Source organism: Sinocyclocheilus anshuiensis, unplaced genomic scaffold, assembly GCF_001515605.1.
Source record: "Sinocyclocheilus anshuiensis isolate Anshui unplaced genomic scaffold, SAMN03320099.WGS_v1.1 scaffold1946, whole genome shotgun sequence".
Classification (NCBI taxonomy): Eukaryota; Metazoa; Chordata; class Actinopteri; order Cypriniformes; family Cyprinidae; genus Sinocyclocheilus; species Sinocyclocheilus anshuiensis.
The window spans coordinates 121,067-133,753 of record NW_015546151.1 but is presented as its reverse complement, the minus strand read 5'-3'; the positions used below and the strand labels follow the sequence as shown (position 1 = coordinate 133,753).

The following is a 12,687-nucleotide window of genomic DNA, read 5'->3' as shown; positions in this document are numbered from 1 at the left end:
AGTACAACAAATTCTCATCAGGTTATGTGTAGCTTTATTAGGATATGGTATCTTTTTTACCCCCATTTTCCTAGTGTGACTTTCTGAGTGCAAATATACATGTCACATTTCTTTCAGTGAAGCAGAGCAGTGTCTACCAGAGCGAGTATTGAATGGACTTCTATTCTTTCATTCACTCTCCTCTCCCCCCTCCATATTCTCAGACATATTCCATAATTAAAGTAGCCTACTTTTACAATAGAACATTTTAGTGCATTTTACAAAAAAGAATCATGCTCTTGTGAAGAGAAACTGCAGTTGTAGTTTAAGTGACATGCTTTGTTGCAGTTATTTGATAATAGTTATGTTAGTTGATTTATTGGAATTTTTACACTGAAAACAGTGTCTCGCTTTCATCAAATCAAACCAATGCAAGACAGCGTTGCATCATGTAGTTAACATTCTATGACATTTCATAAAGCTCTTGCATTCCTAATGTTTTGCAATTGTCTGCTTTTCCTTTCCCCCCCTCCAGAGAGCAAGTATAATGTAGAGACCAAAACCATTTCTGCTGACTTTGGATCTGTGGACATCTACCCGAAGATTGAGTCTGGACTGGCCGGACTGGAAATAGGAGTTTTAGGTATGTTACATACCTATAATTTAGTTGATAGTGGAATTGTCTCTTCAGTGATGCTTTAGTATTTGCTGCCAGCTATGGGAAGGTGGAGGGAACTACCTGTGTTTCCAGATCTCTTTTTAAAATATCCTGGTTTTTTTATTATTGCTCAAGCACTTTGCAAGTCTTCTTCTTCTTTTTTTTTTTTTTAATAACCTTCCCTTTAAATTCTTGGATGTCTCTTCCTCCTGCAGTTAACAATGTTGGAGTGTCTTATTCCTACCCAGAGTTCTTCCTCAACATTCCTGATATTGACAGTGTGAGTTTGTGTAGCCACTTGTGCATTATGCAAAATTACCATTTGATTAATAGAAGTGCAATTATCTGTGTGATCTGTTTCGTTGTTGTTTGTTTTGGTTGGTAACCTATTGGCAGTTGTGATTGCAGTTCATCAACAGTATGATCAACATCAACATTACATCAGTTTGTCAGGTAAGAGAAATTAGCTTCTCACTCAAGTCTTATAAATAGCCTTTACTCATCCATTGAGAGTCTGAAAACCAAGCGTATGTATAAATTAGAGATGTACCGGTACAAAGATTCTCTACCGATAGCCGATTATTCAGAATGACATCTGCCGATACTGATAAAAATATCATCCAACTAATGCTGTAAACTACACTGGGACAATCGCATGGTACGTTGCTATAATATTAGAGATGCTTATTTTAATGTTCTGTAATGTAAGTGCCTCAGTCCGTCACATTTAAGAGCGTCAAAACAGCATTTATTGTTTGAATTTTGTGATAAAATGGACAGATTTTTTTTTTTTATCAGAAGTAACAGTGCACAAAGGTGCGATTACTGGATGGTATGCAAATTGCAAATAATGTTTGATAAAGGGTAGTGGACCTGGCAACCCTGCCTTGACCTACTGGTGATTCACAGGTTCAAATTGACTGCATTAAAGGCACAATTTTTTTAGAGTAAGATTGTGTTTTTTTGTCTTATCTACAGCCCTAAATTCTACACAAGACATTTACTTCACACACAAGTTGAATTCTAACATGTTTTTCTTCCCCCTTTTGACTGACAGAATATTATCGACAGAATATTATCTGTCATATAGTATTATATGTCATAATACTATATGACAGAATATTAAACCTTTATCATTTACTGGTATCGGTATCAATCAGATTTTGCGGCTGTTAACCAATTATTGGCCGATACATCTGTTCATCCCTAGTATAAATAACAAAAACAGTCATTACATTTATTTATTTTATTATTTATAATAACATTATTTATTTATTTAGTCATTTAGCAGACGCTTTTATCCAAAGCGACTTACAAATGATCTCCCTGCCCGGTGGAGTAGCACGGTAGAGTCGATGGTCTTTACACTCTTCGGTCTTCACACGAGGAGACCGTCACGCGACGGCTGCCGCGGTAAACTAAGCTTTTTTTCATTACATAGTTTTTATAATTGGCTAAGAAATTATAATTTAGTTTTTGTTCATTTTTTTTGCTGGCATGGTTTTAAGACTTCTATATAAATGCCATCTTTGCCTAGATTTTACTAACAGTAATATTGTCTGTCCTGCTTCCTCTGTATTACCTTTCTTTGTCTTGGCGGGCCAAGTTTCTGAACACAAAATAAGTGCTGTTGGCACTTAAAAAAAAAAAAGTGCTGTTGGCATGAAATGTGGTGTACGTGTTAATGCATTCATTGATTTGGTATTAGAAAGTTGCAGAACTCCTTTTTGCACTAAAAAAGAAGGTTTTGAATTCTGATTGTAACAGTGTTTTCATATTACACTGAACTTTATCAAGGAAAAAATGATTCCTCATAATGTGATTAACTAATCTGACTCATTCATGAAAAATCAATACATCACTCACTTCCCATATGATGCTCAGGAAAGTTGAGTGTAGCTCACTGCCTCTGCAGGTCTTTATTATACAGCCAGTCTATGCTGCCACCTTCAGGATCCAAAATGTATTATTCTGTTAAAAAATACATGTCCATTCATAGACATGGCACAGTGTGCTTTCATGCATGTGTGAAATATTACTGCTGGAGTTGATCAGATTTTAATTTATTGTGCAATAGCTTTTAAACCTTGTTGATCTGATTCATATGCTCTATCCTTGCACTATTGTAGATGACACGACTGGTACTGCCCAGGATGGTAGAGAGGTAAGCTCAGAAATCACCAAACTATGATTTTTGTTGACATTCAGAGTAGTGTTTGGTAAAGCAGATGGAATGATTCTTGTACTTGTAGCATTATGACTAACTAGTAGGCTCTGTCCCACAGGAGTGTGTCATGCAAATTTTTATGTGGTTATTTTTGCACAGTTTGGTCATCCCATGCTTACGCAGTGGTTTTGGCCTTTACATCTTGCACACTTCAGTCCAGTAATCATGAACAAATGTTCCACTTTCACATATTTTGATCTGTCAGACTGGCAATTATAAATGTTGCATGTTGATGATAAGCTGTTAAAGGGATAGTTCACACCCACAAAAAAAATTCTTTCTTCTGCTGAATACATAAGTAGATGTTTTAAAGAATGTGGGTAACCACACATTTCTGATCCCCATTGACTTCGATAGCATTTTTTCTTCCATACTATGGAAGTCATTGGGGACCAGCAACTTTCTTCAAAATATATCCTTTTTTGTTCAACAGAAATTCATACATGTTTGGAACAACATGAGGGTCAGTAAGTGATGATAAAATGTTCATTTTAGGTGAACTATCCATTTAATTACATCTTACGGCAGAGGCTGACTGTGTCAAGATGAAATGAATAATGGGAAATTTGTCCAACCAATGTAATTTAGTTAGGGTCTTCCTTAGTTTGGAGAATAAAAGCCAAGTAAAAGTAGAAGTATTTGTAAAAGCAAAAGTATTTGTAGCTCCTCCCATCTAGAGCCCTAGAGTCTGGTATGCACTAGTACATAATGCAACAGTATGTACACTGGCATGGGCACTGGTTGCCATAGCAACAGGGATGCAAGAATCCATTAGCAGGTACCAGTGTGTTAGAAGGGATAATTCTGTGCTGTCAAAAGAGTCAAGTGAAAATGGAATGAATACATTGGACATTTTAAGCACTGTTGTCTTTGTAAAACATGCTTATGTGCTGTTCTGCGACAGTTTGAACATTAATGGGTGAAACAACACGCCTTTTTCCAGGTCTAAAGGAGTGATCTTGAATGTTGCTTCTGCGAGTGGCATGTACCCAGTTCCTCTTCTCACCCTCTATTCCTCCTCAAAGGCAAGTCTTTCTCTTATTCTCTCTACCATTGATCAGTTTTTCGATATCTTTGTGAGAAAGGTCTGTCTTGTCATTTGTTGCTAATGTTCTCAGAGGACGTTGCTGTATATAAAATGGTTAGCAGCACTATTTTGAGCAAATTAATTGTTGATATTAGAATGCTACTGCAGCTTGATGCCTTTGGTTATTTTTATTATTATTTTTTTTTAGCTTTCACGATGTTAAATAACACGCATTACATGATTATTCTCATACCCCCAGGCCTTTGTGGACTTCTTCTCCCGTGGACTTGAGGCTGAATACAAAAGCAAAGGGATTATTATACAGGTGAGTGACAATTTATTAACAGTAGTTTAAAGTGAGCACAGAATTCAGACATCAGCATGTTGTTGTCTGAAAAGCATCATCATTTCAATATGCAAAGATGATTTTAAGTGTAATGCCATTTGGTATATGTAGTGTATGATATTTTTTACTAGTAATGATGTTCAGGTCACCCAGATTTATACTATTTCAACTGCTTATACTGATAAAGTGTCTTGTGTTGTGTCTTGCCTTGAAGAGTGTGCTGCCGTTTTATGTGACGACAAAACTGAGCAAGATCAGGAGGGCCACTCTTGACATTCCCACTCCGGAATGCTACGTTAAAGCCCAGCTGAGCACTGTAGGCCTGCAGACTCAGTCAAATGGTTACTTCCCTCATGCCGTCATGGTGAGACCCTCTTAAAATGCATTCATCTTTAATCCAGTGTTCAGGTTTACAGTGAATTCGTTATACAGTACCGTTCAAAAGTTTGGGGTCAGAAAGATTTCACTTATGCTCAGCAAGGCTGCATTTATTTGATCAAAATACAGTTCAAAACCGTGAAATTGCGAAATAATATTACAATTTAAATGAATGTTTTGTTATTTAAACATACGTAAAAAACGTATGCAATGTATGTACGCGGATACGTTGTTTATGTTCAGATCAAAGCGTAAACAATGTATCCGCGTATGGAGCTGCTGACACAGAACAGCGTATGTTGTTTACGTATGTGATACTCTCCAAAATGGTGCTATAGGGTGACACGGAGGAGACGAATTGTTGAATAAAGTCGTTATTTTTGTTTTCTTTGCGCACAAAAAGTATTGTTGTAGCTTCGTAAAATTACGGTTGAACCACTGATGTCACATGGATTATTTTAACAATCTCCTTACTACGTTTCTGAGCCTTGATCATGTAAGGATCCTTGCTGTCTGTGGGAGGGTCAGAGAGCTCTCGGAATTCATCAAAAATATCTTAATTTGTGTTCCAAAGATGAACGAAGGTCTTACGGGTTTGGAACGACATGAGGGTGAGTAATTAATGACCCTTTATCTATCCCTTTAAACTTATATATGGTTTATTCCTGTGATGGCAAAGCTGAATTTTATACCAGCAATTACTCCAGTCTTCAGTGTCACATGATCCTACAGAAATCATTCTAATACTGATTTGCTGCTCAAGAAAAATGTATTTTTGTAGAAACGGTAATATATTTTTTTTCAGGATTTTTTGATTAATAGAAAGAACAACATTTATTTAAAATATAAACCTTTTGTAACAATATAAATGTATTTACTGTCACTTTTGATCAATTTAATGCACCCCTGCTAAATAAGGCTGGTATTAGTTTCTTAAAAAAAAAAAGAAAAAAAAAAAAAAAGAAGAATTGCACTGACTCCAAACTTTTGAACAGTAGTGTACATCCTACAAACTATACTTAAAGGGACCGTTTTGAATGATGGAAGCTTGTAAATGATATAAAGTATAATACTAAAGTGGATTATTTTCATATCCTGTATTTTGACAGTCTAACAAGTCTGTTATTATGTCACTGCCACAGGGTTGGGTGACTACTGCTCTGCTTCCTGCGAAACTGCTCAACAAATATGTTATGAGCATGGGGTTGTCCCAGCGTGCACGCTATCTGAAGAAACAGAAGCAAGGTTAGAATCAGAAAAAGGACAGACAGAGGGTTGAAGGGATGGTGTGATTAAACGAAAGGAGGGACCAAGCAAAAAAAATCCCCAATCTCTCTGCCCTTTTGCTGTCAGGGGCCAAGAGTAATCACACCCAACTGCTCCTGAGATGGTACAAAACAAGCAAAGAATTTTCCAGACATTAGAGTGGTTTATTGAGTCGTAGCTAACCAAAACATGATTTGCTTGAACAGCCTTTGCTGACCAACACAGTTCTTAATAGCTTGGTAAGACAAACACAGAATAGCTGAAGTTCTTTGTATCCTAACAGTCACTAACAGCATTGATCAGTACGGTTTGTTTGGTTTTCTTTAATGTTTAAAGAGAGTAAATGAGTAGTTCTCTGGTAATAGTGATCTGATGAACATGAACAATGAAAAAAATGTTCTCAACCTGAATGCAGTGTCTATTTGTGCAACAACACGTCCATTAACATAATCAAAAGATTTACAAGTGATATGACTGAAATTAGGCAGGTTGCCCGCAATCATTTAAAAATTGCATCTGCAGCGTCTACAAAATAGTGCACTTATAATTCTTGGTCCATATTTGCTTTTTTTCATCTGACTCAGCAGTTGTTTACAAACTAAATGCACTACATGAACTATTTGTGCCCATCACAGATATCACTGTGCATTCTATCTTTAGAGCATTTTTTTGAAAGGAGATGTGATTTATATTGCACTAACATTGTTGTGGAACGTTTGTGTACGTCCTGTGTGGTTAACTTTGTTATGCTGGTGCTGCTGGTGACAGGAAGCAAATTTCAACTCTGACAACAGTTTATTCGAAAGCTAAGGCTGTTGTTCCGTTATTGTCTGGTCTATGACAATGCAGTATTTGCTCCAAAACAGTTCTTAGAATTCCTGAATTCATTATAAATGAAACTGTCATGAATAACTTTTACAAGATAACTGTCTAAAGTCTGCAACAGCAGATTTAATGCACTCAATATGCCTGCTTGTGAATTGATCCTGCAAATAAAAACATCGTTCTAATAATGCTTCTAACTCTTATGTTTGATTAATTTTTAATGCACATAAAGGGAGCTGGTAGTTGACCTTAATATATTAGATATTAATATATATTATTTTATTGCACATGTGTTTGTGGTAAAATGATAAAGATGGACTGTGAAGGTTTAGTCATTATTCAGTAAGACTATGTTGTCATGATGATTTTGGCATGGCTTAATTCCCTAATAGATGAATACCATAAATAGAAGAATAATCATGTTCTGAAGTAGCATGATTTCTGAATCATAAAAAGATAATTGTGTGCTTCAGTGGAAGCAAGGCTATCTTAATTTATGTACAAAGAGTTGCACAATCATTGTCACAAATTTACAAAACTGTTCAAAAGTTTGTGTGGGGTCAGTAATTTTTATTTATTTATTTTTTGGTTGAGATTTAAAGGAATCTATTATGCTCATCTAGGCTCCATTTGTTTGATCAAAATACAGTATATTGTGAAATATTATTATTTAATTTATTTCTGTGGTGGCAAAGCTGACTTTTCAGCAACCATTACTCCAATCTTCAGTGTCAAATGAACCTTCAGAAATCATTGTAATATGCTGATTTTGGGGATCAAGAAACATTTCTTAATATTATTGATATTGAAAACAGCTGAGCTGCTTAATAGTTTTGTGAAAATGTTATTTTTTTTTTTAATTCTGTAGAAAATCATAATTTATTGGAAATATAATTTTCCTTAAACAATATAAATACTGTTACTGTCACTTTTGATCAATTTAATGTAGCTTTATTGAGTTAATTTCTAACCTAATTCTTACTGACCCCAAGCTTTTGAACAATAGTGTTTACTTATTTGATTAGTGACCTGTAGTTTAGACTCTTTCTCCATTTCGCATGACAATTTTTTCTTTCTTGCATTTTTCAAAATCTTAATTTTTTTCCAGTTTTAAATTGGATTCAAAATCTAAGATTTCCAATTAGACTGATAAGCAGTCTGTTTTCATCCCATCTGGGATTGTCTACTTAGTTACTATCAATCAGGACGGCACTCCTGAGTCCTGAGCTCAGCAGACTTCACACCAGAGTTTCCCCCATGCCTCTATTTCTCCCCTGCAGGCAAGAACCATCTGTGTCCAACCCATGTACATGCCCTTTGCATTTAAATGCTACCAAAATCGTATTTGTTGGGCCTTGATACAAGTGAATTTTGACCAAAGACCATCTGCCGGGTGTCATGTCCATCTCTGATAGATGTGCATGATCTCTCTCATGTTGTATCTGAGTGCCAAATCCTCGAGTGCCATCCCTCAGCCCCCTCCCTGTTGCACTCCGCATGCGTGTTTGTTTCAGGCAGTAGTGGGGGGGTGATTCCGGAGGATACGAAAGGAAGTCGGAAGCGTGACAGTCCTGTGATGGAGGAGGAGTGTGTGGGAAGAGAAGGCCTATATAAAGCCTCACAGCAGCTCTGGGTTACAAACACTCGAGACGGACACAGAACAGGAGCAGCAAACCGACTGAAGAGCTTCTCTCCAGTTTCTTCACCTACTTCTACCAGCAGCCTGGCTTTCTGCTTTAAAAGTGTGGCATTGGAAGACTGACTCGACTTGCAACAACTACATCTAGAAGAGGAATTTGAAAGAAGCCGTCCTCATTCATCCAAACTTCCATAATGTCCGCACATGCAATGGAGATGAGCCACTTGAATGCTTTGGCCGTTCACCGAATGTCCTTTGCTATGGAGGAATTCCCCCAGATGTTGGATTGTGACAGTGCCCGCTCCGTCCTGCAAAGGAAGAGGCAGTTCAGCTGCGACAAGATTGCTGAGGAGGTGGACGAGGAAGGACCATTCACAGTGGAGGAAGACAAGGCACGGCGCACCTTCTTGCAGTCACTTGAGAGTCTGCGCAGATGCACACAAGGACGTCAGTAACTCGAGGAGCCTGCAGGCCGGTTTGGACCTCACCTTGAATCTGAATGGACTGAGAGACTGAGGTTCAGTGTAGAATGGAGACTATTTTAAGGGAACAGTCAGGGTAGATGCTTCACAATGAAGCCAGACTGACTGACCCAAACTGTTTATATCTACCAAAGATGGGTAAATTACTGGTTGAGCTGTAATATACGTTTCTGTTCTGATTTTTCTCTGCACTAGTAAATGGCTAATGTGTAGCATGTTACAGTTAACGTTAACTGGAAATGTGTTGCATGCCTGTCCATCTGGCTTAGAAAAGCTGTGGAGTTGCTGGGCCGCACATTAGCACTGTTATGGTTTTGTCAAAGGCAAAATCTCTCTTGAGACTGTTTTCTCACAGATGCATATGAAAATAATTGCTTTATATTTTGTCTTTATATGATCTTTATATGACAAACGGATAAAGTTTGTGTCTTTAAAAAGTTCACCCAAAGTGGAAATTCTGTCATTATTACTCACCCTCATGTCATTCCAAACCTGCATGACTTCTGTGGAACATAAAAGAAGGTAATTTGAGAAATGGCTCTGCTTTTTGTCCATACAGTGGAAGTCAAATTGTTTGGTTACCAACATTCTTCAAAATATATTTTGTATGTTCCACAGAAGGAGGAAAGCAAACTTGTTTGGAACTAAAGGGTGATTATGACAAATTTTAATTTTCGGTTCACTTTCAATGTTACCCAGTGATATACAGTGATCTTAAGTCCTACAAGTTTCATTCTCTGTGATATTCATAAAAACAGAAATGAATTAATGTAATGTGACAATCAGTTTTTGAGGTATATGTATCAGCTTCTCACATTGTTCAAGTGTGATTCTTGTTTTTTTTAAGTTAGTTGGATGATGTTTGTGTACTGCATTTTTTACAGATTCTCAACTGGTTGGAAATAAGGACTTCTTCGCAGGCTTTACCAAGCATGTAGCTTAATTTAATCTGTTCTTGGGATCAGAACATTGAGCTTAGACTTCTTTCAAGCTTCAGTTTTTAGCAGTCAGAAGTATGTATTTGCTGTATGTTCTGCCCCCGTTTACAGGCTTTAAAGGACTAACTTGCCTCCAAATGTTGTTTGCAATTGCAATTATGTGGAACACAAAAGAAGTAATTTAGCAGAATATCCAAGTTGCTCTTTTTCATACAAAATCCTGTTCCATACAAATGCTGTCAGTTTCAAAAATAGTCTCAAACAACTTTGATTTTCCACCATCAGCTATCTGGTGGTTATGTGGCTGTTTAGTTTTCCAAAAAAACAAAACAATAATCCTTTTACCAAATGTAATAACTTGCTCCCCTTCTGAAATATTGTTTCTTAGTTGAAGTCATAAATGTCTCTTGCTTTTTAACTCCTTCCCTCCACTCAGCCTGGATCCATTCTGGTATGTAATGCTAGTTACCGTTTCACTAAAAAAAATTGTCACATTACTGAAGAAAACTGGAAATTTTGCTTCTCATCATAGTTTTATAATTTCATTCTCCCTGTTCTGTCCTGGCAATGCTGAGAGACCAGTGAAATTTGTGCGAGTTTTTTTTTGTACTCATTTATTGACTATTCTGGGCTTGTATCATGATTTAAATAGACAGATGGTGAGTCTTTAAGTAAATAATGATTTTAATTTTATACAATGTTCCTTTAAGCTGTGTAGCAAATTTAGTATAATAATTGATGTTAATGTTTGTTTATTGAAAGGCTCACAAGGTTATATTGAGAGAATAATTAGAAATCGTTCTGTTTTCTTTCCCTAGTTTCACTCAAATTAATTCTAGAATTGGCATGAAGTCAAGTTCTAATATTCAATACACTTTATCAATAAAAACGGGGCTAGGAGGCTATTTTCATGACACTTTTGATTAGGGGTGTCCAAACTCGTTCCTGGAGAGCCCTTGTCCTGCTGAGTTTAGCTCCAACCCCAATTAAACACACCTGAACCAGCTACTCAAGGTCTAACCAAGCGTACTAGAAGCTTCCAGGCAGGTGTTTTGGAGATGGATGGAGCTGAACTCTGCAGGACGGCAGCCCTCTAGGACCAAGTTTGGACACCCCTGCCTTTGATGAATAGAGTTTGGCCTATGGTCTCTTAAAATCACATCAGCATGGACATCAGGGAAGGACAGTGCTGTTTTGGCAAGATGCTCATTCATTGCTCATGAAAATGGTGAAGCATGACTCCATGGTTAAAGACCAGGACGTTCAAATCATAATTCATAATTGGTAACCCAAAGCTTGTAGATGTAGAGAGAACTATTACAGTTGTGGTCTTGAGCAAAGGGACCCAAGTTTTATTCCAGTGAGTCAGTCCTTCCTTGTAGTTAAACAGTTCTGTAAGTCATCTAAAAAGTTGTAGTTCCCAGTGTTAAATATAAGATATTTAGTGGTTGGCATTACTGGGACATGTATTCAGAGAAGGTCAATATGAATAAATTCTGGGCAGCAATGGTGGAATTTATTTATTTGTTTTTGCAAAAAATTATTCAACAAACAATATTCAACAACATTATTTCTCAGGTTTGTTGTTGAACAGTGTTATCCATCCATCCATCTGTCCAACTATCTATCTGTAAATCTGTCAATCTATTATTATTTTATTTTTTAGTTTTTATACGACTTGTAGTCAACTTGTAGTTAATAATAATAATTTTTTGAGAGTGCTCAGAAATGCTGAGTTATTAGTTCTTATGATGAATATCTCGTTACTAATATTTAAATTAGTTTGATGATCTGAAACATTAAAGTGTGACAAAAATGCAAAAAAATAAGAAATTAGTTATTAGAAATCAGTTAGAACCAACACTTTTTCACACCAATGTGTGTATATATATATGTATATGTATATTTATATATATGTATATTTATATATATGTATATGTGTATATGTATATGTGTATATGTATATATATGTATATATGTGTATATGTATATATATGTATATGTATATATATGTGTATATGTATATGTATGTATATGTATGTGTATGTATATGTATATGTATATGTATGTATATGTATGTGTATGTATATGTATATGTATATGTATGTATATGTATGTGTATGTATATGTATATGTATATGTATGTATATGTATGTGTATGTATATGTATATGTATATGTATGTATATGTATGTGTATGTATATGTATATGTATATGTATGTATATGTATGTGTATGTATATGTATATGTATATGTATGTATATGTATGTGTATGTATATGTATATGTATATGTATGTATATGTATGTGTATGTATATGTATATGTATATGTATGTATATGTATGTGTATGTATATGTATATGTATATGTATGTATATGTATGTGTATGTATATGTATATGTATATGTATGTATATGTATGTGTATGTATATGTATATGTATATGTATGTATATGTATGTGTATGTATATGTATATGTATATGTATGTATATGTATGTGTATGTATATGTATATGTATATGTATGTATATGTATGTGTATGTATATGTATATGTATATGTATGTATATGTATGTGTATGTATATGTATATGTATATGTATGTATATGTATGTGTATGTATATGTATATGTATATGTATGTATATGTATGTGTATGTATATGTATATGTATATGTATGTATATGTATGTGTATGTATATGTATATGTATATGTATGTATATGTATGTGTATGTATATGTATATGTATATGTATGTATATGTATATGTATGTATATGTAAGTGTATGTATATGTATATATATGTATGTGTATGTATATGTATGTGTATGTATATGTATGTGTAGGCAACGATTAATCACGATTAATCGCATCCAAAATAAACGTTTTTGTTTATATAATATACTGTATGTGTGTGTACTGTGTA

The 12,687-nt window shown here is 35.3% G+C and overlaps 1 protein-coding gene across 1 annotated transcript in view; it reads left to right on the top strand.

Annotated features, from left to right (window-relative positions):
* Positions 1-5,928, top strand: part of LOC107701268 (very-long-chain 3-oxoacyl-CoA reductase-B) — a 45,913-nt gene extending 39,985 nt beyond the window's left edge. The window contains exons 7-11 of the mRNA XM_016503233.1: positions 2,767-2,801; positions 3,808-3,889; positions 4,151-4,216; positions 4,452-4,601; positions 5,758-5,928. Of these exons, the coding sequence (XP_016358719.1) occupies positions 2,767-2,801; positions 3,808-3,889; positions 4,151-4,216; positions 4,452-4,601; positions 5,758-5,865 (441 nt within the window). The 3' untranslated portion in view covers positions 5,866-5,928. The remainder of the gene's footprint in view (positions 1-2,766; positions 2,802-3,807; positions 3,890-4,150; positions 4,217-4,451; positions 4,602-5,757) is intronic.
* Positions 5,929-12,687: the final 6,759 nt, after the last annotated feature.